This window comes from Herpailurus yagouaroundi, unplaced genomic scaffold, assembly GCF_014898765.1.
Source record: "Herpailurus yagouaroundi ecotype Mexico unplaced genomic scaffold, PumYag 221, whole genome shotgun sequence".
Taxonomy (NCBI): Eukaryota; Metazoa; Chordata; class Mammalia; order Carnivora; family Felidae; genus Herpailurus; species Herpailurus yagouaroundi.
Window position 1 is genome coordinate 19,204,354 of NW_024412452.1, and position 26,294 is coordinate 19,230,647.

Here is a 26,294-nt window from a genome sequence, read left to right on the forward strand (position 1 = left end):
TGTGTAAGTATGCATTTCTTTTTACTTTCTGGGAGATTTCCTCAACATTCATTTGAGTTATTTATTTTGGCTGTCTTATTTTTATTTCCTCCCTTTCCTCCTTCTTTTCAGAGTAGCTCTCTTATTCTTCAGTAATGTTTTGTTTCTTCAGTAGTTGCTCTGAAACCTCCTCTAAAGAGTCATTTTACAGTTTTCTTTTATGATAGGGAGGGATAGTCCAGCTGTGCTGGCAGAGAATAGCACCTAGAAGTCTAAGTATTCTTTACATAGAATTTCAAACAGTTCCCTTGTTTTCAATCCTAAGCATTCCTTCAAAAGTACTTGGTGCTTCTAGTTTCTGAGACTCTTTTTAGAGTTCTAGTGCATGAACTCTCTGGCTCTTAGCCATCCACCCTACATGTATTCTTGGCTTTACACTTTTTGGAGTCTATTGTCAGTTACCTCTTATCCATCAGCTTTTTACTCTCCAAAATTTTGTTGATAACTATTTTGTTGCCCTATTTCTCATTCTCCTTGCCTTGTGAGTTTTCTTTCTGTTGTTTACTGTCATTTTATATGTGCTGAACCCCCTATCTTTATTGGGATGGTCCTCTATGTAGGATTTTTGTGTATGTTGCCAACTTTGAACTGGTTGTGCTACCAAAAAAAAAAATTCAATCAAGCATTGATATAGGCAATGTTTCCTTCATTCTAATTTACCATTGATTATAAAGTGCTACTGATTTAATGTTGAATTCTGATTAAAAAAAAGCAACACTGTGTTAAATGTATACATTGATTATCATATACATAAAGTTTCAATGTGAAGCATACAGTAGCTTTATGTGACCCAGTCCTATGCTAGGTATTCATTTTCTCTAAAGAGGCCTCTGGTTCTGAAAATAGATTTATAATTTCAATTTTTGTGGCTGAGATTGTGTTAGACGTTAGAATTGATAACTCTTTTCTCTGTACTTTCTTCCTTGGATATGATTCTACTTTATTTTCCATACTCTGATGTAATTGTATTCATTGTTTTTCTCTTCCCATCCCCCCATCCTCCACTAAGTTACCACCTCCTCACATGTAAGTTCTTGGTTTTTTTCCCACCTTTATATATTGAATGCCTAGCACAATGTCTGGCCCAATTTGGGACATGGTAGATGCTTTGCAAATGTAGATTGACCCAAACTAAAATAATTAGAAGATGAAATGATACCTAGTGAAACACTAAAGTAATCAGAGTATTTTTTTCTTTTCTATTGAAATCGGGGTCTGTTTTACAGATATGAATATTGAGGAAAAGGAAACTGACATTTATTGAACAATGGTCATTTGCCACATATTTTCAAATATGTTATTCTATTTACTCCTCGATAAGACAGTCCAGTCTGAAAAGCATGGGAAACATTTTTTTTTTAAATCCATGATTTGTTTGGGCTTTAAGGTAAAACATGATTGTAATCTAGAATCTTCCTTGTTTTATTCTGATTTTTAAATATTAGTTAATAATTTTCTACTCATTAGGAAATTATTAACATTTTAAGCTGTGATGATGTATGCCTGTATTAAATGTATTAAGGTGAAACTGATCCCTTCTCAGGGGGAACTTGGTGGTTATTCACAGTCTTCATTTCAGTAAGAAAAGGCTGTTCTTTCCTGAGTTACCTTCTTTGGTTTTCCATTCAAGTACTGAAACAAAATACCAAAAGTATTATGTAAGTAATTATGCTGTGACAAGCCATTAGTAAAGGTGAAAATGACCAATCAGGGAATAAAGAGTATGAAGGAAGATGCAATCACAATATAAAAGGATTCACTGCAAAATTCTTATGAACTGGGAGCTTTTAGGGCTTGTTTACATTTCATTAAGAACTTGTCATAGAGATTGAGGAGCTTGTGAATTTAGTGAGAACCACCACCCAATAAGGGGAGTCAAAATAGAAATAAACCTCTGATATAATGCAATAACTTAAAAAGAAGACCTTAATTCATTTAACATTCAGCTGTAAAACATTAATAATTCATGTTAGAGCTTAGTTTTGTATTATCTGTGAAGTTTGTTAAGTAAATAGTGTGAAGATTCTTTAGTGTCTAAGAAATACCAGTTTTAATCAGATGTTTTAGATACATAATTTTAGTTAAAAACTGCTAATATACTAATTAAAAATAATCCTTAAATAGTCATTCACATAACTTCCTCCAAGGGTTTTCCAAGCAAAATAAATTAAATTTGGCCAGAAAATAGGTTTCATCTGTATCTTTCACCATGGATTAATTACATCAGTCTAAACTGACACCTGTCTTAGGTGCTTAAGCAGAAGCTAAACTAAAAGGCTCTATTTAGCATAGCATTTAGGCAGAGGGAGGTAGAGTAGAAAGAGCACTGCACAGATAATCTGTGGACATGAATTCTAGCCCTAACTGTTCCTATAACAAACTGACTGAACTTGTGCAAATTACTTTACCTCCTTAGACCTATTTTCATATCTAAATTAAGAGATTTCTAGTCTATCAGAGTTGATTTGGGTTGGGGGAGGGCAGGCAAAAAGACTCCTTGGAGAAACTGCTATTCCTTGCCCAGAAAAATACTTTTATGCCCATGCACACCATATGTACGCAGGCAAATACATGCACAATTTAGTACACAATTCCAGAGGGTTACTGTGAGGATTAGATGAAATAATGAATATAAAATGCATTAAGTAGGTATTTAAAAATGTTATACCCCCTATTCTTCCCCACACTGGGAGTGTTCTTCAGCTTTTAAGTTTTGATAATAGCCATAGAAAAAGGTTTTTCAGGTCTCTTTGGGGGAAAAAAGATTTTAAAGTATACAACTATCAAATTGCATGAGATATTCCACTTTTATAAGAAGCCGTTTCTTTCAACAGTTACTAGGGTTTGTTTTTTAGAGGAGGGGGTGGCAATCTGTCATCAAAGTGTTGACAAGTGAAATCTGACAAGGTTGAGGTGATAGCTGGAGGCCACTTCAAAAATTTTCACTGTCTTTTCTATTTGAAGAGAAAGGATCTCTATCTTTTTTTTCCATTCTTGCTCACTTTGCAACACTCTTTGATTTATATGCTTTTGAAAACCGTAAATCTAAATTGACAAATTATTTCACCAGTTAGCATTGGTTTAGATAAGAGCATTTCAGTGTTCTCTTGTCTTTAACTCAGCTCTTTAGGAATTATTCCTGAAATTCAGTTTACTCTGTCTTCAAAGTCCCATTTCTTTCTATCCATGTATAGCATATGCAATTGTAATCTAGAATTAATTATCACGATTGTATTGCCAACATTTCTGTTTCTTTGTCTTTTTATTGTTGTGACTGAAATACATCCTAACAAGAATTAAGTCCATATTTTTGTAGAGAAGAAAGGTGGGTACATATATAAAGGAGATGGTAGGGAAAGATTATTTTATTGTTGTTATTATTATTTGCTTATGCAAGCATACCCCCCCCCACCACCAAATTCCTGATATAAGCCATAGCAATTATTTTGCAAGGTCACTGAAAAAATGCACTTCAACTGGATACAAGTCTCTTTGGAATAATGGAAATTGTGTGCAGCAAAATATTGAAAATGAACATCAGCAAACAAGATGTTTGTATTAACAGGAACTAGAAAATGGCTTTGCAAAGGTCAACACTGATCTTTAAATATTAGTGAAATTTAATTTGTTGCATGTAATGAGTAGAAAGAAGAGGAAACAGACCACAATAAAGAAGCCATTGATAAATTGTCTAAATGTCAAAACTGCTTACAGTATGAAAAATGTTAAACTGACAAAATCTATTTAAATGAATTAAACAATTTAAACAATGCCCGAGGGGAATATTTTCCAAATTTAAGTATAACAGGAGATTTATAAAGATTTTTGCCACAGTTTATTTTGGGAACTTGAAGGGACTCCCACTTTTCTTTCTAGGCAAAGAATCTCCTCTAACCTCTTTTATTTATTAAGAGTGATGCACACTTTTCCTGGAACATAAGAATCTGTTGTCTTTTGCTTCATCTAGAAATAGCATCATCTGACCAACTGTGAGCGGCTGTGAAGAACCACTTCTTCACTAGCTGAATGGAGTTCAGAGAGCTTTCTGTTAGGTTATGCTCAATTTTCAAAAAAATGTGAATTCTGTATTCTCTTATTTTCTTCACGTATAAAGTTGATGAAAAAATTTCAAGGGCTAAATATGTCCAATGTATACAGTGAAGGATTAATGTTATTAATACACAGAGAATGAGATAAAGAACTCATTGGAAAGATGGGCAAAGATAGAAACAAGTAGTTTATAGAAGAAATAAAATTATTTAAAAATACGTGAAAAGGTGTTTGATCTCTTTAATAAGTGGAAAAATGAAACTGAAAACTACAGGAATCCAATTTTCACATACCAGATTGGCAAAAATGTAAAAGTTAGATAATTCTCCATGTTATTGAGGATACAGGGAAAAAGATAGTAATGTTATTGGTAGAAATGTAAATTGGCAGAGTCATCTCGGAGGCCAGTTTGGCATCACCTCTCAAAATGTAAGGTGTGCATGTATGTTTTCATGGGATTATAAGGCAAAAAGTAGAAACAGAATGTACATTGAGGAAATGGTTAAGTAAATTACGATCACTATCCAATGAAACATCTTACATCCATCTTACATTGTATTAAAAAATAGTGAGGGATGTACTTCTGGATCTGGATGAAACATTAAGTTGTCTTCCTTCTCTGTCAGGTGTACAATTTTTAAACTATTAGTGACCTTTCAAGTCTTCTGAAAACAGCGTGGCAGTATGTGCGTGGTCCATAGCACAGAACAAGCAGCATCTAATAACAGTTTCCATTGTAGAATGTTTTCAGATACTTGAATAAATCCAATCTTTAGTTGAGGAAAGTAACCCAAACAATGAAGTCAGTCTGTGTATGTAGATAGAGAATATCCATGCTGTGGTGTTCAGGTGAAAAAAGGAAATGGTATGTATCATAAAATCTTGTCTTTACAAAAACACAAAGGAAGTAAGTATGGGTATGGACACACTGTAAGCATATCAAGAAAATCTGGAAGGCCACATGCCATACTGTGCAGTGGCTCCTTTCACAGTGGAGAGGGCAGCTGGGAGGGGAACATACTCATTTTAACATCAAATATTTCCATATTTGTATTTTTAAAAACAATAAGCATGCATTACTATTATAAATTTAAAATGGATTTAAAAGTTTCTCTATTTTTTGTATACTTTTAGGTTGTATAGGTTGTTTTCGAAATAAGGACTTTTTTTCATTTTTTTAAAGTCTATTGATTTATTTAAAAAAAATTTTTTTAATGTTTATTTTTAAGAGAGAGGGAGACCACGTGAGTGGGGGAGGGTCAGAGACAGAGGGAGACACAGAATCTGAAGCAGGGTCCAGGCTCTGAGCTGTCAGCACAGAGCCCAACACGGGTCTCGAACCCATGAAGCATGAGATCATGACTTGAGCCAAAGTCAGATGCTTACCTGACTCAGCCACCCAGGCACCTCTAAAGTTTATTTAGAAGGGATAGAGAGAGAATCTCAACCAGGCTCCATAGTGACAGCTTGGAGCCTGACCAGGGTTTGATTTCACAAACTATGAGATCAAGACCTGAGCCGAAATCAAGAGTCTGACCCTTAACCAACTGAGCTACCCAGGTGCCCCAGAGACAGTGTTTTCAATACACTGCTTTGTGCTTTTTTATTTTGCTTTTACCATATAATTTCTTGGTGTTATTTAAATCTAAAATTTCATAAGTTTGAGTATTACCTTTTAGCATTTATTGAATACTTGCAATGGCTGCTCATTAGCAAATAAATATGTCCTGAATATTTATACTTAATATTTAGGTTAAAAAAGTGTTCTAGACTTCTGAGTTCATCAAATATTTATATCCTATGGAATAACACTTATGATACAATCTAGAAAAGATCTAGATACAGAAAAATAATTTAATAATAATAATTGAAGGTAAATGTCACTGAGGGAGCTAGAACATTTATGTGATAACTGCTGTTTGAATGAAATTAAAGGATAAAATTTTCAGTATTAATAGGCAATTAGTTATGCAATACCAACTAGTAATGCTCAGTGCTTTTCATCTTCAAAGCAGTATACAACACTAATTAATCCTTACAACGTTGTTGCAAATGTAGGTCAGTATCATTATCCTTATTTTTGTAAGTAGGGAAATTGAGGCAGAGAAGTTAAATGGTTTGGGGTAAGTCTGTCATAGCTAGATTAGAAATGAGGCATTTTGGCTCACAGCCCAGCATTCAGAGCAGTAGAACCACACCTTCCTTAGAAGACTTAATCTCTCTGCACTTGATAAAACATTACTTCTAATTAAACTATATTGAGGTCATTTCTACATTGAAATTCAGGAATAAGTTTGACCACTATATAGCCACTTAAAATAAAACACATATACCATTTTTTCTTCTCTTGTTTTCTTGACACGTTTGTTTGTTACTTCCTTCTTCCTTCCTTTCTTTCTTAATATTTATTTGTTTTTGAGAGAGCGATAGAGTGCAAGCAAGGGAGGGGCAGAGAGAGAGAGAGAGAGAGAGAGAGAGAGAGAGAGAGAGAGAGAGAGGCACAGAATCCAAAGCAGGCTCCAGGCTCTGAGCTGTCAGCACAGAGCCTGACATGGGGCTCAAACGCACAAACCCAAGAGATCATGACCTAAGTCAAAGTTGGATGCCCAACTGACTGAGCCAGCCAGATGCCCCTCTTTTCCTTCCTTCCTTCCTTCCTTCCTTCCTTCCTTCCTTCCTTCCTTCCTTCCTTCCTTCTTTGACACTATACTGTCTTAATTTCTTTTTCATCATCTTCTTGTTGGAGAATTACCAAAATATCTATCCTTGGCTTTATTTTTGTTTTGGGATCTTACTCAGTGATTTTAAACTTTCTATTTATATAATCCCAAGATAGTTTTTGTACAGTCCAGGCCCCTTTTCTGTATTTATAGCTATCAGTTAGACATAACCATATCTACTTTTATATCTTGAATTCCCACTGTGTCAAAAGTTCAGCTTACCTACATTGGCAAAACATGCTTCTTTTCTAGACTAACCTGTTTCTGTGTATGTTTGAATTCAAAATCTGCTCTTGAAACTAGAATAAACCAACTGGGAACAGGTCTGTGTAAGGGGTTCTTGTAAACTGGGTGTAACTAAGAAAACTGATGTTTGTGAGTCCTTCACAGAGTGAAGACGCTGAATCAGTCTAAGGAAGAGGGAGAGCCTGAATTAGAAACTGAGGGGCAAGGGAAAAGTACTCAGGAAACTGAGTAGCCAGCCAAGTCAGTGGCTGGGCAGATTGAGGTGTGTGGATTGAGTAGTTGAGGTAGTCAAGGGGAGAATGTACTGGCTCCCTTTTACCTGGCACATGATGATAGAGACATACCTGCTCAGTGGAAGCATGTTCAAGGCAAGGGCCACTCTCTGTGCAGTAACCAGATTCCTATTCATTGGGGGTTATTCCAGATTCTTCCTTCTTTCTCGCTTCTACAATTCATTAGTCCCCATAGGATATTGACTCTTTCTTCAACACATCAGTTGAATCTGTTTTTTTTTTTTTTCTTTTAAGCTACTTTCCAACTGCCATCATCCCAAATCAAGTTCTTGTTACTGAATATTGGTGTTATTTCTTTTTCTATGTAGATTTTCTAACAGGTTACTTGTATCCTTTTCCTCCACTCCGTCAATATTACCACTTATACAATAAATCTTCCAACAACAATTCTGATCTGTTGATTACTTTTTCTAGAATACCTTACCAGATCAGAAACTTGTCACTATTCCTCATTAGCTACCTAGCAGATGTGAAGTCCTGATGGCGACTACCTTAGTGTGGCCCTGATTTATCTCTTCTGTTTGTGCACCAAACCAATTGCTTATTATTTCTCAAATAAGCCTTGCAACTTAAATTTTTGTATACTGTTCCCTCATTTTTATTTCTCTCCCTCTGTCAAATCTAACAATCCTCAGGGTAGCTGGGTGGCTCAGTTGGTTAAGCATCCAACTTCCCCTCAGGTCATGATCTCATGGTTCATGGGTTTGAGCCCTGTGTCAGGCTCTGTGCTGATGGTGCGGAGCCTGCTTGGAATTCATTCTCTCTCCCTCTCTCTTAGCCCCTGCCCCCCTCTCAAAATAAATAAAGAAACACACAAAAAAACTAACAATCCTCAATGCCCTTCTACTTTATTATCAAACTAGAGCACCTACTGAACACCCTTTGTTGCTAGATTAGCACTTACCATAAACTTCATGTTGTTTTTGTGGTTATTTTATCTGCTACATGGATACTATTTGATAGTAGAGATTCTACTTTGTAAATCTTCGTATATTGGACTCACAGTAAAATGCCATACACCTAAAGTGCTCAAAATATTGGTGACATTTAATTAATATAATTAATATCATAGGACTCTCTGAGGTACCAATGGTCTGGTGTTCCTAATGCTCTAGTCTTCTGTTGCAGTAGGTTCAATCCAAGCTAGAGGTCTCTATTTTGAGACCACTCTGCCCTTTTACACAAATGTTTTCATTGCTTAATTGTTTGGTTTAGTGTTAAATATTTCAAAATATTATTTTGAATCTTAATTTCTGGTAATGTGACATTGATTAATTATGTTCATGCATATGCTTAACAGGTATTATTAATGATTCTATGTTGATGCTTGACAAGAGATTATGGGGGAATATGCTGTGTTTCATGTAATTTGAAAATTGCCCAATGATACAGTTAACCAGTGGTTTATCTTAAATTTATGCTTTTTTAGTTGTCTGCATTTTTGTACATTTTGAATTGGTGAATAGATATTCCTCAGAAAGTCTGTTGGTAATAAATAGCAAGTATACACTCTAAGTTTATGCCCAACAAAGATTCCCTTAGGCTCTCTGAGGTATTGTGCTGATAACACATTTATTTTAAATGTCTCGTTGGCGCCAGGTATCATTTATCTTTGTTAAACTAGAACAGTGTCTTCTATTTGTTAATTCTTTCCTTTCCCATCATGTTTTACATTAGGGGTTTATTTGCCCTGAAGCTTCCTGTTCTTCCCAAACCAGTCAAAATAGCTGACTTCAGAAACCAGGAAGACAAGTATTTTGCAGATTTATTTAGTGGCAAGTAATCTGTACCTCTAAAACATAGTTTTTCTTTTTCAAAAGAAAAATTATCAAAAGTAAAGCAAGTTGCAGTGTTTTAACACAGCTGTTTTTATTTTGCATGTTACTTTCTTAAAATTGAGTCTATATGGTAACAATTTTCTTAAGGCAAATAAATATTGATTTATTACAATGTAACCAGTTTTGAAGGGAAGGCTTTAAACTTTTTAAAAATGGAAGTAAAAAGTAAGAAGGCTCTCTAGGATCCTCTCACCATTTTGTCCTCAAAATTTGGTGTCATAGGGGTACGTTTGTGGCTCAGTTGGTTAAGTGTTTGACTCTTGATTTTGGCTCAGGTCATTATCTCATGGTTTGTGAGATTGAGCCCCACATCGGGCTCTGAACTGTCAGAGCAGTGCCTGCTTGGGATTCTCTCCCTTTTTCTCTGCTCCTCCCCTGCTCACTTGTGTGCACTATGAATGAATGAATGAATGAATGAATGAATGAATGTATTTGGACTGTCATAGATTCTGCCTCTACAGCAGAACAATCATCTAGATTTAGGTCAAGATTGATTTAAATCATGCTGCTTATTCTCTCATGGAGATCGCAGGTTTAGGTTCAGGATGGGCTTCTGGGGCATCTGGGACCGTCATCAACTACCTTACAGAATTTAGGTAGAAAACTGTAGAAATTTAAGTTATTTTAACATAAAAATTATGGGCATTTTGTTGTTGTAGAGGTTTTTCCTTTTTCTTTTCATTTGGATGATTATTTGCTGTATTTTTTACTAAATCATTTTTTTCCACATAACCCCTTAAATGGCTACTTTTGTTCTAGCTCTAAATTGTGCATTGGATTTTACTCCAAGAAATGGACAAGGGCACTGAATAGGGACAGCATTTCTCAGCTAACTTTTTAAGGCACTCCCTATTTCTCTCCCTTTTTAATCTCTGCTCACACCCCAATCCCACAATGCAGAATCCATCATTCTTCTGAAATTCTTTTCTTACCCTCCTTTAAAACAACTATTTATGCACTAATACAGTATTTGAATAATACAAGCTCAGTCTTGACTACTTCCTCCAGGCAATTTTTCAAATGAGGAAGTTACCAGCATTCCTTTTAACTGGTGACATTCTTGAGTAAGATGCAAGACGTTTAAAGGTCTGTATCTTTTAAAGAACCTGCAGTGTAAAGATGGCAAGACATCTTGAGGGCTAAAAAGGATAATGACTTGGTCCCCTCTCACTGTGCCCATGTAGTTATTGTAGATTTTTATAAACTTGTTTTATTTACTCCATTAATTCTTTTTAGTCTTATATGGTCTTATCAGCAGATATTTAAAGTTCAGGGGAAAGGAAGGATGAATAACCCATATTTGACTATCTTTGGCCTACCTGCTAGGGTATGACTCCTGCAAAGCCTCCTTAATTGTATATATTTTGGGGAGTCTGCAGGGGTTGTCACATGTGCTCATAAACAAGTACAGTCATTTACTAATGGGCATTGGTTATTTTCTTCTCACTTGCCTCACCCAACTATTTGTTAGGCTTACTCCATCACCTGATTATTGCTGTTTCTCCAGGTGGTATGGATTACTCCTTGGCCACCATGTCTACTTTTGCTGGGGTGGATCCCATTTTGTCTGGATCCCACACTTTTGTTGACTATGTTTATCCAAATGGCTGCCAGGCCTGCTTACTTTCTGCTGGGTGTCATCCCCTACAGCTAGCTGGGTATCATCCTCTACAGCTATTACCCTAAACCAAATGTTCCACAAAGGGGTCCTTTGTATTTATTTATTTATTTATTTATTTATTTATTTATTTATTTCAATTTTTTTTTTTTTTTTTGAGAGAGAGAGCTTGTGTGTGTATACACATGTGTATGCTTATGAGCAGGGAAGGGACTGAGGGAGAGGAAGGGGGGGGAGAGAGAGAGAGAGAATGAATGAATGAATGAATGAATGAATCTTAAGCAGGTTCCACACCCAGTGTGGAGCCCAATGCAGGGCTAGATCTCACGACTGTGAGATCACGACCTGAGCTAAAATCAAGAGTCAGTTGCTTAACCTACTGAGTCATCCAGGTGCCCCCAAAGGGGTCCTTTATAAAGCAGAATGCCCCTCTCTTCCTTTGTCCTGTATTTTTTAGTGGGAAATAATATCAATACAAATTGATAATATTTATGTATCAGAGCATTTTGAGAACTAGGGCATCTTTCTCAGTGTTCCCACTCCATTGGGACTAGACATGAATCTTTGGTACTGACCTACCTGGAAGACCTGGAAGTCCAGATCATAGGCTCAAACCCATACGATTCTCAGATCTTCTCCTTATGTCCAAATACAAAGGGTCACAGGCTTTGTTTGCACTTGACATTCGAAGCTCTCCATGGACCTCATTTTGCTTGTTCTCCCCCAAACTCTGTAATTTCTGAGTACTATAGGAGTTTCAAACTTAGTAAAAATATGGACAGTGGATCTATTGGTTTTCAAGTTAAAAGCATTCCTGCTTCTTAGAAATGGCCAATGTGAATTACAAGGAAAAGTATTCTTTTCTCTCCATTTCTGCTATTAGGGAAAAGTTTTGACAAATTCTTTATTACTGAATTGACTTAAATTGGAAAAAAAAAAAGCAGAGTTTCAAGTGCAGTCTTCTTTTGATATGTAAGTAAAGGTGTGGCCTTTTTGGCTTTAGCTGTAAAACTTTATATTTAATTTGCATAATAAAACTTTTTTATGTATCTAATAACAGCTAAATTTCAGCCTTGTCTTTGTCTACATTGTCATAAATCCTAATTATTGGTGTCTGAATAGACACTAAATTGAAGAATGTGAATTTTTATTTTCTAGTGTAGTCTAAAAGTTGTGACCTTTGATACTTAATATCAGAAGAAATATGCTCCTGTTTCATCACATCCATTCTTCTCTGTTCCCAGTGAAATATTAACCCATTTGCATGTCCTAATCCAAATACTTTCTCTTGTGTAGAAACTTCTCTACAGATACATGTTTTTCTTTCATAAAACCCCTATTGTACTCTGCACTTAGGAGTACAGAGTTTTATTCATTTCTTCATTTCATTCATTTCACCTTGTGAAATTACTGTCTAAGGTCAGAGATTGTATGTAACATACTCCTTGTGTTTTTTTCATATAAATTTGCATAGTGCTAGACATACAGAGTAATAGCAGTAGCAGCAGCAACAATGGCAACAATAAATTAATTAATTGAATAAAAGTGCCCTTGAGATAGTTCCTGAGGTAGGTACTTTATTATGGCCATTATATATCTTGGGGAACTTAGAGAAGCTATGTCAGTTTTCCAAGTTAGCTAGTAAACTGAGAAGTTAGAATAAGAAACCAGGCAGTTAGGGTATAGAATATACTCATTAAGCTTTCTAAATGCAAGTAAATATTTATTTAATTTATCAGCTGTTTCTTTAAACCAATATTCTAGACCTCACCCATCCAAATGAGAAGGGTGCAGTTTACATATTCTAAAACAGTAAGTATTTTGGTTTTTAAAAAAGTATATCATAAAGTAATCCTGAAATGAGCCTCATAAAACTAACTGAAAACAATTCCAAAGAATATGGCTTTGGAAATATTTTAAGTAATAGTAGCCTCACTAGAGTCACTCCCAAGGAGACAACTCTGCAAGATAAAGTTCAGTTGAATTGAAAAAGTTGTAATTAGCTTAATACCACTTTTTCTGTACTGCCTGCTGATAAGGAACTTCATCCTCTTTCATAGCTCTTCTACCCCATACCTACATACAGTGGCAGCCAGCTTCTGGTGACAGCTGGGCAGCTCTGGGGATTGAAGGGTCCTTTGTTCTATCTCTAACCTTTTTAAGGCACTTCAGTACACAGAAGAGAGTGAACTCAGATCAGTCCAAACATTTCTATTATTTTTATAGTCTGTTTCCTTGTTACCCTTTGCAATTGCATTTTTCTATCACTTTCTTTTTCTTTTTTTTTAAAGTTTATTTTTTGAGATAGAGAGTGCGAGCAGGGGAGGGGCAGAGAGAGAGAGAGAGAAGAGAAGAGAATCCCAAGCAGGCTTTGCGCTCTCAGCTTGCGGCTCCATCTCACGAACCTCGAGATCATGACCTGAGCCGAAACCAAGAGTTGGATGCTTAACCGACTGAGCCACCCAGGAGCGCCTTCTGTCACTTTCTACCATGCATTTTAATCTACTGCCATGCCTGGGATATGCCATCCTTGTACTCAACACTACTACCTATTCTCCCTCCCACCCTTCTAGATAGCCCAATACTACAGAGTGCTCTGGTTTCAAGCACAGATTCTGGAGCCAGTCTGCATCTATTCAAAGTCTGCCTCAGCTAACTGCTGGCTATGTGACTTCTCAGTCCCTCAGTTTCTTCATTATAGGAGTAATAATTGTACTACTTCAAAGGGTAGCTGTGAGGCTTAAATAAGGTTATATATATATATATATATATATATATATATATATATATATATATATAATGTTTAGAACAATGCTTTTCATGAGGTGTTTAGCGAGTATTGCCTGTTGGTATCATCATTTTCTTTATTATCATTTAACTGGTGAAATCCTATGCATCTTTGATGCTCTGCTGACATTTCACAACTTCTCTGTAGCTTTTTCAGAGCCCCACTGTTCCAGGCAGGCTTGGCCCTTATTTTATGCTGCCATTGTTCACTCTGCTGTTTCAATATTGGCACACTGCATCTTGTTATCTGAACATGCATCTATTCCTTGATTATTAATACATTGAGGTCAAATGTAAAGGTAAAGGAAGGATGAAAGAAGTTTCTACTATGTCTAAAATTATTTGGGGTTATCACCCTTATGAATAATATGGGAAATGTTTTTAGTCACTCCTAATGTTAAAGAAGCTGGGAGCTTTTTCTTGTGTCTACAAAAGTCATAAATATTTTTCAGGCTTTCTTTGTTATTCAGAATTTTATTGGAAAGAGCAATTCTTTTGTGATCTCTGTAAAGAAGATACCAATAGTTTATGTATTTCTAATACATAGTGAACTATCCACATAGTATAGTACTGTATGTATTTCTAAGCAAACATTTGGAAGTTAAATAAATTTCTTTCAAATACTTGTAAAATGTTGACTTTTTTACTCATTCATATTGGTCTTCCTCCAATTAGTCCAAATTAATGGGGTTCTCCTTCATGAAAAAGTATCAGTAATAACCATCACTAGCTCTTGATATTAAAAATGGGAGAAATACTTCATGTACTCTTTTGTTATCTTTTTTTTTTTTTTTCTAATAGAGTAGAATACTGTGTCTGGGTCTGCAGATTAACAAACTAATCTGAACATTCACTACTGTGGTTTCACACATTTACCTTTAAGTAAATATTTTTTGTAATAGTAACTATGTACCATTTACTTTGCAAATTCCACTTTATTATTATTTTTTTAACATTTATTCAGTTTTGAGAGACAGAGCATGAGTGGGGGAGGGGGAGAGAATGAGACACAGAATCTGAAGCAGGCTACAGGCTCTGAGCTGTCAGCACAGAGCCTGATGAGGGGCTCAAACTCACAGACCGCGAGATCATGACCTGAGCCTGAAGTCCGACGCTTAACTGATTGAGCCAACCAGGTGCCCTACAAATTCCACTCTTAATTAGCTTGTTTGTATGTGGGAGATGATAAATATTTGCTTTGTATATTAAAAATATAATACAAAATGTGTTTATATGTAATAATTACCTAACAGATGTTTCCTTTTCTTTTTTTTTTTTTTTATTTTATTTATTTATTTTTTTTAATGTTTTATTTATTTTTTTGGGACAGAGAGAGACAGAGCATGAACGGGGGAGGGGCAGAGAGAGAGGGAGATACAGAATCAGAAACAGGCTCCAGGCTCTGAGCCATCAGCCCAGAGCCCGACGCGGGGCTCGAACTCACGGACCGCGAGATCGTGACCTGGCTGAAGTCGGACGCTTAACCGACTGCGCCACCCAGGCGCCCCAATCCTTTTCTTTTTTTAAATAAATATTTTATTTATTTTTAAATTCTTAAAATTTTAAAATTTTATTTAAATCCAATTTAGTTAACATATAATAATGCAATAATGATTTCAGGAGTAGAAGTTAGTGATTCATCACTTAACATACAACACCCAGTGCTCATCACAGCAAGTGCCCTCATTAATGCCCATCACCCATTTAGCCCATCCCCCCCATGCAAAGCCCTCTAGTAACCCTGTTTATTTTCTGTATTTAAGAGTCTCTTATGGTTTGCCTTCCTCTGTTTTTATATTATTTTTGCTTCCCTTCCCCTATGTTCATCTGTTTTGTTTCTTAAATCCCACATATGAATGAAATCATATGATATTTATCTTTCTCTGACTTATTTCACTTAGCATAATACACTAGTTCCCAGATGTTTCCTTTTCTTAAAAATGTTCTTAAAATGCTTAAATATGAAATAATTCTAAATATACTCAGAGCCTTAAAAATCAAACAAGTTACTGAAGATTCAAACATATATTTTCATGTTATCACATTTCTCAATGAGATGACATACTACATTTAGGAAGAGTGTATTTTTTTTTCCTAGAGTTTATTTCTTGATGGTTAACCAAGGGTACATTAAAATATGTTTATTCTAATGGGCCATATCTCAAATATCAGTAGTGTCAGATGATTCTATTATTTTTCTAAGAGATCTTGGTTTTATTGACAATGGAAGATAATTGGCATTTCTTTTTAATTATTTTTTAAACAGGACGGAGATTTCTTCTGCCTTCAGATGTCTTTCTGCTTGACTGAACTGCACCTGTGGTCTTTGAAGAATACCTTACACATTGGGGGTAAATGATCTCTGGATTAATTTCAGTCATTTTCAAATATAAGTTACAATGTTATAAGTAAGTACTAGGAAAGATTAGAGTTTAGATTCTTCTGCTTGAGTTGCATTATTTTTTTATACTTAATGAAAAATTGGCTGATGAAAAAAATAATTATTTTTAGTTACTCTGAATAAGTTATTTTTTCAATTTGAGTTAGATTTTCTGTTGTGAAAATTATATTGGTCTAATATTTGTTTCCGTTTAGGAGATATACATGTTCAATTTTTTCCTGGGATTGTTCCTAATGACTGACTTATATTCATAAATATTTGTAGGCTAACTAATGGTAAAGGTATTTCTATTTGATATTAAGATAACATTTCAGGAGTGCCTAGGTGGCTCAGTTGGTTAAGCATCCAACTCTGATCTCAGCTCAGGTGTTGATCTCAAGGTCATGAGTTCAAGCCCCATGTTGGGCTCTGCACTGGGTGTGAATCCTACTTAAAAAAAAAAAAAAAAGGTAATATTTCAAACATGCAGCTAAGGTGTACAATTAATTATATTCATGTTCTTTGGATTTCTTTGCTCCATACTCCCAGCACTGAGCCCGACATGGGGCCTGATGTGGGCTCAATCCCACAAACCCATGAGACCATGACCTGATCCAAAATCAAGAGTCTGACACTTAACTGACTGAGCCACCCAGGTGCCCCAAAAGAGAAGATTTTTTAAAAGATATTTCCTAACAATACATACTTTATCCCATAATACTAATAAGCATTGTTAAAACACACATTACTCCTGTCTTTCATCCTTAAAATTTTTATTTATTTTTTAACTTTTGTGACCTTAACGGTTTTGAAGATTTTATGCCAATTATTTTATAAGAGGCCCCTGTATTTGGATATGTTTGAAGTTTTTTTTTAACAAATCTGAAGTTTCAGATTATATATGTTTGATGTGAATATCCCAGAAGAGGTGTATTTTCAGCACATCCTAATTGGGTGGTGTACAATTTCAATTCGTGTCTTTATTGATAATGTTTATGATCATTAAGATTGTGTCTGGTAGTATTCTCCCCTGCAAAGTTACTTTTCCTTTGGAGTTAATTAGTATTTCATAGGGAGATATTTTGAGATTATGTAAATGTATTGTTTCTTATTAAACTTTAAGTATATTTATTATTTATCTTATCCCTGTGGACTCAGGTTTCCTATTCAATGGTTTTAATCCATTACTATCATTACTTATTTTGATATTTAAATTGTTTCTGATGTGGCCAGTGGAACCCCACTCAAGCTGAGTCTATGTCTTTGTGACAGGTCGCTATCAGTATTTAAGCATTTCCATTCTTTCTGGCACAACAGAAAGATTCCCTAGCGTGCTGGAATCAGTTACTTCTCTAAGTAGCTTGGTTCCTTTTAGAGGGAAGTGGTATCTAGAAGTCAGCGGTACTTTAGGTATGCTTATTGCTATCGGAGTATCATTTTTACTAGGCTCTCAGTGGGCAGAGCCTAGGGTATGTATGTATGTACATATATTTACATCTATATTCATTTTTGTATCTATCTCTATTGAAAATCAATTCTAATCTACCAGCAGAGGGTTCATTCTAATTTTCTCCCTTTCTATATTTGTATTTCTCTTCTCTGACAGTGAGAAACCTGGGACTCCCATATCTTTTCTTACTTAATCACCCTGTATGCACTCAGTCTTCTATCTCAGTGGGCATTCCCTCCCCTATGTGGATGCCTTTCTCATTTCACATTGGTTCTGACATACCATGTTGGGCTCTTCCCATATGTGGATGTCTTCCTCACCTAGACACCCACATTTGGCCATTGCCCCATGTGAATGTCCTTCGGTGAAAAGGACACCTGTGGTTCTGATACACTGTCAGCCTGACATTCTGCATGGACACCTTCCTTATCCAGCTTAGGCTCTGATTGGGTTTTGACAGCCTACTCTGGGTCAGATGCAGAATTCGGGGTTCTTGGGGTGCCTGGCTATCTCAGAAGAGCATGTGACCCTTGATCTCCAGGTCATGAGCTGGAGCCACATATTGGCTATAGAGATTACTTAAATACATTTTTTTAAAAAAGCTTAAAAAAATAAAAAGAATTCAAGGGCCTTTATGGTCTTCATAGTTCTGTTCTAGAGTTATAAATATTTGGCTGCATCTAATGATGGAATATTATATGAGGACACATTGCCCATGTAAATAATGCTTATGGTTCTTAGATTTTAAAAAAGCCTACCTTTTTATTGAAAGCCTACCTTTTTATATATATTGAAAAGTATAAAGATCATAAGGGTATATTTTGAACTATCAAAAAATGAACATGCCCATAAAATCACTCAAGAAATAAAATATTATCAGTATCTTAGGAGCCCTACTTATAACCTTTCCCAGTCACCCCTTATTAAATATTTTTAATCTAAATAATAGAAGTAAACTTCATTCTTTAAAATTATATGTCTCTGTGCGCATGGCTGGCTCAGTCAAAAGAGCAGTCTCTTGACCTCCGGGTTGTAAGTTCGAGCCCCATGTTGGATGTAGAGATTACTTAAAAATAAAATCTTAAAAAAAAATTATGTGTTCCAATTAGTGGCATGGTAAATAGAATAGAGCTTTAATAAGTACACAGGATTGAATATTTTTAACAACTCTATTTAAAAAATTGGCTATAGCTGTAATACCTCTTTTGAAAGTTTCGTTTAGTTTGAGAAAGTTTGGAGCAGTCAGTCACTAGGGGGCAGCCTGTACTGCTTCCACTTCTTCAGAAACAGTTGCATTCTTTTGTTAGTAACTAGAATTATTTTGCATGGAGGGAAACAAATGTTAATTCAAAGGAAAAATATTTCACTATTCACATATAGGAACAAAATGGACACAGTTATTTTGTTTTCCTGTAATTCAGTTGCAAAGACAGAGTCCTTGGTTAAATCACTCTAGGAAGCCTTGCTTTGCTTTTTAGTCCCAGGAGAACATCTGAATTTGAATGCATTTGGAAGGTTTTTTGAATCTAAACAAGCTTCAGGTAACTTACCCATGCTTTCCTCTAATTTTCTTTTTCTCCTGCAAATTTCCCCCAAGCACTGTACTAGATTCAAGCTAAACTGGAGAAAAGCAAGCAACAACTCAGAATCCAACAGGGTATTTGCATCCACTAATTACATATGGCGTTGCTTAGTGGCAGTTCCTTTTGGTAGCACCCTGTGAAAAATATCAGAGGAAGTGTGAAAGAGAAAAGTTGGTCTTATTTGATTTCAGTTTTTTACTGCTCCTTTCCTCATGCCCTTCCAGTTTTGTGTAAATCTTTTCTAATTAGATTGATAAACCTTCCAGTTCCCACATATCCCTGGAATAGATGAACGCATATACTTTTGATCTTATTTATTTCTAGTAACATAAAAAGATGGTTTATGCCCTCCTTCCTGCCTACCCACTCCCAACCCCAATCCTGACATATATATAGCATGGTTTGGCTTCTTATTTCCCAGAACTTTTTATCACAAACTAATGTTATTTCTTCTTTTCTATAGATAGAGACATAGGGATCTACCAGTATTATGACAAGAAAGACCCAGCAGGTAAAGTATGTATTCTATACAACTAATTTTTATAAATGAAATATTTTAAACTGTAAAATACTGGCCATTAAAAAAAATTCTTTTTTGAGCATTAGGTAAATTCTAAAATTAAAAAAAAGTCATTTTAGTCCTTTAGAAAAAGGTTGAGGTTGATATCTGTTCTGTATAAAATAAAGCAATATTGAGAAAATGCTGTAGAAGAACATGAAAATGTTCATTTTACTGCCGATCTGACTGATAACTGGACAGTCTATTCACGTTTATTTATCAGTGTCCCAGTAGAGGGCATTGTTAATGCGTGGGTCCCACTGGTGCTGGCCTCCCGGATCCTCACCTGATATCTGAAATAGGCATTTCTGAGTGAATGATCAATTTTCTTTATCTGATTAATCCTGTTAATCCCAGAAGTTTCATGATGGGCCAAAAGGTCTTTCTAGCTAGTTACTTCCTGTTTTGGTCTCTGTTGAAGTGGTGCTGGGGTGGGCATCCTGTATGCTTAGCTTGGTGGTTAATAGGCTAGCTTCATGGTTCTGATGACAGACTGAAGCAGCTTCTATTCTGGACTCCGTTGCAGTTCTCTTCCCTATCTGATGAGATTGTGAGCTCAGGATATTGGCCCACCTGTTGTGTGATGTAAGCCTTTGCACTACAAATTTAAGAAATACCTCTATGAAATGAAAACATCCACCTTATGGCATTTTTTCACCTGCCTCTTAAAAATTTAACATAACTCATTAATCTCAACAATGTGCATAATATACATTATATATGTGCATTTCAAAACACAAAGTATTAAAATTAAAATAACTTCCATTTTTATTTTCTTCCTTCTCTCTTCTGCCACAGTATCAGTGACAGAACATGGTGACTTAGAAGAAAAGCACAAGCTGGCAGAATGTAAGCTTACTCTATATTTTTTTGTAATTATTATAAAACTGGAGTTTTAATATCCCTGAAGATTCAGTCTTAAAAATTTTTTTAAGCTTTCTGTACAAGTAGGAAATGTTACTCCCTCCAAATTTCTTTAATTGTAAATTCCCATTGTTGAGGTATATAAACATGAGAGTTATATTTCTTAGGCACTTCTAATTCAGACCTTTGAAATCTCTGTCTAGTTTTGAACAAGATCTATGCTTGTGTGAACATAAACTTTCTTAATGAACCATATTTATATCATTTATTATATTTAAAGTAAGTATATCATATTTAAATTCTGATAATGTTTTATTATACATACCATGCCTAAATGATTAATACATATTACCCATTTTAAGAAAATAAAATTTGTAAAAAAGAATGAAAATTTGTAATGATTAATATTAGCATTTTATTCTTTCTAGCCTTATCTGTTCTCAGGTATATAAATACATTATATATGTAACTGGGCTACAATGAAATATGGTTTTGATGAGTGAAATTAAATATAATTTAAGTTTTATATATAATACAGGTAGAGCTGAAAATCCTACTTGTTCCCTTGTTTTAAATGGTCGAGCTGACATTTAATTTTTTAAATGCTGTATTAGTAGCTGCAACATCAATTTAAAACCTTGTACATATGCTCTATACATCATACATTATGTTTATACAATGAAATTAATTTTCTGAGATAAGATACATAGTAATTCTGTAAAATTTAAATGACTATACTATATACACTATATATTATAGGAGGATGCATACAGAACATATGCACATATATATAACTTTTATTTAGAATTATTATTTAGGAGAACTCAAAGATGAATTTATTTTCCTGATAAAACAGATATCATTGTAATGATTTAACATGTTATTCTTTTAAGTAAACTATTTTTAGTTTGTCTGAAGCTAACATTGAGTTTCTACTAAAGAATAATTTTCTTTTAATTAAATGCATTTAAAACAAAAAAAGGCTTATCATTATTGAATTGTGGTATAGCTTTTAAAGAGGATCATTTTAAATAAAAATGTTAATAGGTGATGTTTACTTTAAAATTTATATTCTGTGCATCATATTTTGTTTATATTTCTTTCCTTAGTATATTCATTCACTCATAGGAATTTTTAGGTTTGAGAAGGCTACTTGAAATTTCTTTTGGATTGAACTTTTAATTATTCATGTGAAAAAGTTACTTCTCTGGCAAATAGTTGGTCATTTACAATTAGGTACTAGATTCACAGGACAAGGAAACTTTCCCAGGGATTCTCTGAGCCACTTTGGTTGTCATCATAAAATTATGATCACCGAGATTGTTTTGTGGTAAAAATCCTGTTCCTATGACAAAGCTTTTGAAAAGACTGTTATTTGATGATGGAAATGAAGCCCACTTCCTCTCAATTAAGGAGGTGTTTTATTTTAATCCTCCCAAGGCACACTGCTCAGCAGTGTTTCCTTTTTAAATCATGTTTAACTAACTGTAGTACATGTTTCATTTGCCAGCACGAGATTATCCATGGACACTCAAAAATAGACGCCCAGAAAAACTTCGAGACTCACTCAAGGAGTTGGAGGTATCTTTCCAAAAGTTTCAAAAATGGCAACAAACAAATCTATTTTAAAACATCTTTCAACAGCTTTAATTTTCATAAAGGATCAACTCTCCTAGTGATGATAGCTTTGCTTTTGTCTAGTGAGGAGTTCCAAAACAGTTGCATCTTTGTGTGGCATGCTGATCTTTTTTTTTGTTTTGTTTTGTTTTGTTTTGGACTTTTGCTTTTTTGGGTTTTTTTTGCTTGCGAATCAGAAACACTTTAACTGATAACAACAGTGTGTATAGCCAACTTACATTGTCTCTTTTTCTGTTTCCTTCAGGAGCTGATGCAAAACAGTCACTGTGTGCTGAGCAAATGGAAGAACAAATATGTCTGTCAGGTAAAATGGTTTGACATGATTTTGCAGTGTTTAACCAGTGGAGCTGAAAACTATGCAGTAATTGGTATTCTTGTGTTATGATAGGTAATGGACAAAACCTTTTTAAGAGGGGATATTTCATAGTTTGAATTCTAGTCATTCTAGAACTAACATTAGACAGATTGACACAGGCCACCAGGCTGCCTCATTAGTCAGTATAGTTTTACTGACACTATAAATGCTAATAAAAATCTTTTTGGATGGTATATTTTGTTTGGATTTGTCTGAATGTTATATTAGATGTTTACTGGCATAGATTTAATCATATTTTTGAATGAAGATAAAACTATAGGGCAGAAGGTTTTTTGGCCTATCACTCTAGCAGGCATTTGTGAGTACGATGCTTATGGAAGTCAACAAGTGGACTGGAGTTAGACCTAACATAACAAGACATTTGCTCTTATTTTTTGAACCCTCTAAGTTGTGCTGTTTAATATCATAGCTACCAGTTACTGTGGCTATTTAAAAATAAATTGAGGGGCGCCTGGGTGGTTCGGTCGGTTAAGCGTCTGACTTTGGCTCAGGTAATGATCTCATGGTCAGTGAGTTCGAGCCCCGCGTCGGGCTCTGTGCTGACAGCTCAGAGCCTGGAGCCTGTTTCAGATTCTGTGTTTCCCTCTCTCTCTGCCCCTCCCCTGTTCATGCTCTGTCTCTGTCTCAAAAATAAATAAATGTTTAAAAAAAAAAAATTAAAAAAAATAAATAAAATAAATTGAAACTAATTAGAATTAAATTAAAGTTGCACCACCCATATTTTAAGTGCTCAGTAGCCACATATATCATATGGACAATATAGATACAGAACATTTCCATTACAGAAAGTTCTGTTAGCACAGTTTGGGCCTAGACAACAGGAGCTACATCTTGAATGGGTCTAGATTCAGGACATAATAATTAGTTGACCTTGGATCACAAAATAATGGACAAATTCCTCAACTTTGTTTATACACTTAAGAAATACTAGTTGCCTAGAAAAATTAGACTTGTTTATGATTAAAAGAATCATTAAGTTATATTCTACTCATACATGTAATTGAAGTTACATGAGTACTACTACTAATTATAACTTTTATGGAATTGAATATTCTGTATGGATTTAAATACTTGTTTATAATGTGATTTATTTTAGGTCTGACTACTCTTGTTTGAGGTTTAGGCCCATGGCTGTATCCATAAATCTACAACATTGAATTTATGGTTATTAGGAACATATCTTAACTGAATATTTGAATATGGGCTATCATTTCAGTGGAGTCTAGTTTTTCCTCATTTTTTGTTTAAACTAGTCTACTTTTATTCATGAAGGTAACTATTTAGTTACCTCCTCAAATGGCATGAATTATTATTTTCCAGAGCATGTTTGCTAGGCTGAATTAATATTATTAGAAGCATAATACTTTTTAAATTTGATTTAGGAATGTATTCAAAGGGTGAAATTACGTAAAAACTCATAATTCGTTTTCATTAAACTTTTAATCAGACTTTAAGACTTGAATACAAAATATGCTCCAGAAAGTTTTAAACTTAATACAACTCAAATTGTGCTTCTCAATGCCATTACTCACCTTAAAAGCAGGCTCAAAATTATTTGACTGGAGGGCAAGCCTACTACCTATAGTAAGAGGTGTGTCTTGTGGCCTCACCCTTACCATCGCACAGGGTAAGTTGGAACATGTCAGGCATCTTAAAATATGCAGTGAGGCATCCCAATAGGCAATCCTTTTTAAATAGACGTTACTGCATTTTAATTTTTAAGCAACTTTGTGTGTTTTGTATATAGGTGAAATCAGGAGAAGGACATCCCTCACTATTGAATTAATTCAATGCAGAAAAGGAATTTTCATGATAGAATATATATAAACTTTTGTAATTTACATCAAACTGACAATAGTGGTTTCTTAGGCTGTTGTACCAATGAGTCACTTTTAATATTTCCAATGGAATTTATCCTTCTTTATATTCTGTCATATTTTGTGGTTTATTTGTGTGATTGATAAGTTAAAATAGTCCTTTTAATACCAGCACATTCTTGATATGATGATCTATTTTAGCAAGATAACTTGACCTCCACCCTGCCCACTAGTCCAGATTGGTCCCCACATCTTTAGGGCTTTTGAGAGACCTCCTAACATTATCTGTCCTCTTCCTCAGTTTCTAAACAAGACTGTGAGCTAAGTCTTCTAAAAATATGTGTATGTGTATTATCCTAAAGATCTCTTATATTACAGTAAGTTAAAAATTTTGTGTTCAAGCTGAATTTTTAAAAGGATCCCCTTAACCTTTTATTAGTTGCAAAATAAGTGCTCCCCAAGCTACTCTAGGGTCCTCCTTTTTGTGTATTATCCATTGTGGCGGCTCTAAAGATAACATGTGCTTAAATTTCTATTAGTAGTTTTCTCCATATATTTAGCCCTAAGATGGCAACAGTTGACCACGACATATTCTTAAAGAAGGGATGAAAAAACTCCCTCAATACCTTGGTGTTAATAAAGTTGAACTCTCAGTCTTTGACTGTGGCCACACCTCAACTGATATAAAATTTTTACTCCCCAAAATGGCAAATTTAAGACTTATAGAATTTATCTTGGTTTTCTTCTTTTTAAGGGATCCTTATTTCTTCAGAAGGTCCAATTGTTTGGAAATTAGCAAGGCAACTACAGAAACCTAAAGTATTTCAGAGGATACAGTTTGAGCTTGGATTTTCCCCTCTATTGAATAATGAGATTTTATAGTTGTCATAAAAACCAACACTTAGTTCATGTTGTTGATCCAGTGACCTGTAAATTGTACCATTTAAAAATAATTCCCTCCACTTGCAAATTCAAATCGGTTTATAAATCAAGACTTACCTATATATATGTTTGTAGGAAAATTGTTTTTTAAAGTTGGTTTTTCAAACTAGGCCTATTCCTAGTTTGAAATGCATTTAAAAGTATGAGATGTAATTTATAGTTTTAGTTTTATGGCTATCAAAATATTTCTCTCTCTTTTTGGGGGGCTGTCTTCTAAAATCATTTTATTTTAAGAAAGTGTTTAATAATTTCCAGCTTTGAATTTTTCTTTTTTTAAAAAAAATTTTAATGTTTATTTTAGAGAGAGACAGAGACAGAGCATGAGTCGGGCAGGGGCAGAGGGAGAGAGGGAGACAGAGAATCCAAAGCAGGCTCTAGGCCCTGGGCTGTCAGCACAGAGCCCAACACGGGCCTCAAACTCACAAACCGTGAGATCATGACCTCAGCCGAAGTCAGACACTTAACTGTCTGAGCCACCCAAGTGCCCCTCCAGCTTTGAATTTCTTAAACTATTTTACAAACTGTTCATTTTACAAATATTTTACAAAGGGAATGATAGCTTCAGCATTGAGTGACTATTAAATTGTGTACCACTATGGTGGAATTTTTCAATTCTTTAAATTATTATGAGTCAAGTCACATTCATATTTGCAGGTTATTGCATAATTATTTAAAAGCAGTGTTATTAAGATAGATGTAAACTCACACATGTTGATTTTAGATTAAATTATTTGAATCGTGTATGTACAATCAACTACAAAAATATACAATATAGTCAGCTCTACCCTGATTTCTTTCTATAGCAGTTCTGCATTTCCAGGTACAATTTTAAAATGCCAAGAAAAGATAATTTTCTTTTTTTAGTTCTTGTAATGAATTACTTGCCATGCTATGTAAAAATACAAATTATTTTCTAAACCTATCACAGATAGATTGTGAGTTTATGGAACTCATTTTATCATAATTTTCTCAGTTATAGAATTGATAGCATCATTACCTGATCTTTCCTTTCATCCGATTGTATGAAAATCAGTTTGATTTTCTCATAAAATAACAGTTGGCAAACCATGATGACTTTATTTTTTTTTATTTTT

The 26,294-nt window shown here is 34.7% G+C and overlaps 1 protein-coding gene across 3 annotated transcripts in view; it reads left to right on the forward strand.

Moving 5' to 3' along the window:
• Positions 1–26,294, forward strand: part of WDPCP (WD repeat containing planar cell polarity effector) — a 389,996-nt gene that overhangs the window by 78,348 nt on the left and 285,354 nt on the right. For 2 of the 3 annotated variants that reach the window (XR_005785465.1, XM_040458282.1), the window contains exons 2-6: positions 15,858–15,942; positions 19,468–19,515; positions 20,362–20,412; positions 21,938–22,008; positions 22,310–22,369. Coding sequence is in view for 2 of the 3 variants with exons in the window: in XM_040458282.1 (XP_040314216.1) it covers positions 15,882–15,942; positions 19,468–19,515; positions 20,362–20,412; positions 21,938–22,008; positions 22,310–22,369 (291 nt within the window). In the remaining variant the exon portion in view is untranslated. Of the gene's footprint in view, positions 1–15,857; positions 15,943–19,467; positions 19,516–20,361; positions 20,413–21,937; positions 22,009–22,309; positions 22,370–26,294 lie in introns of those variants that run through there. The other variant, XM_040458283.1, reaches the window with a different exon arrangement.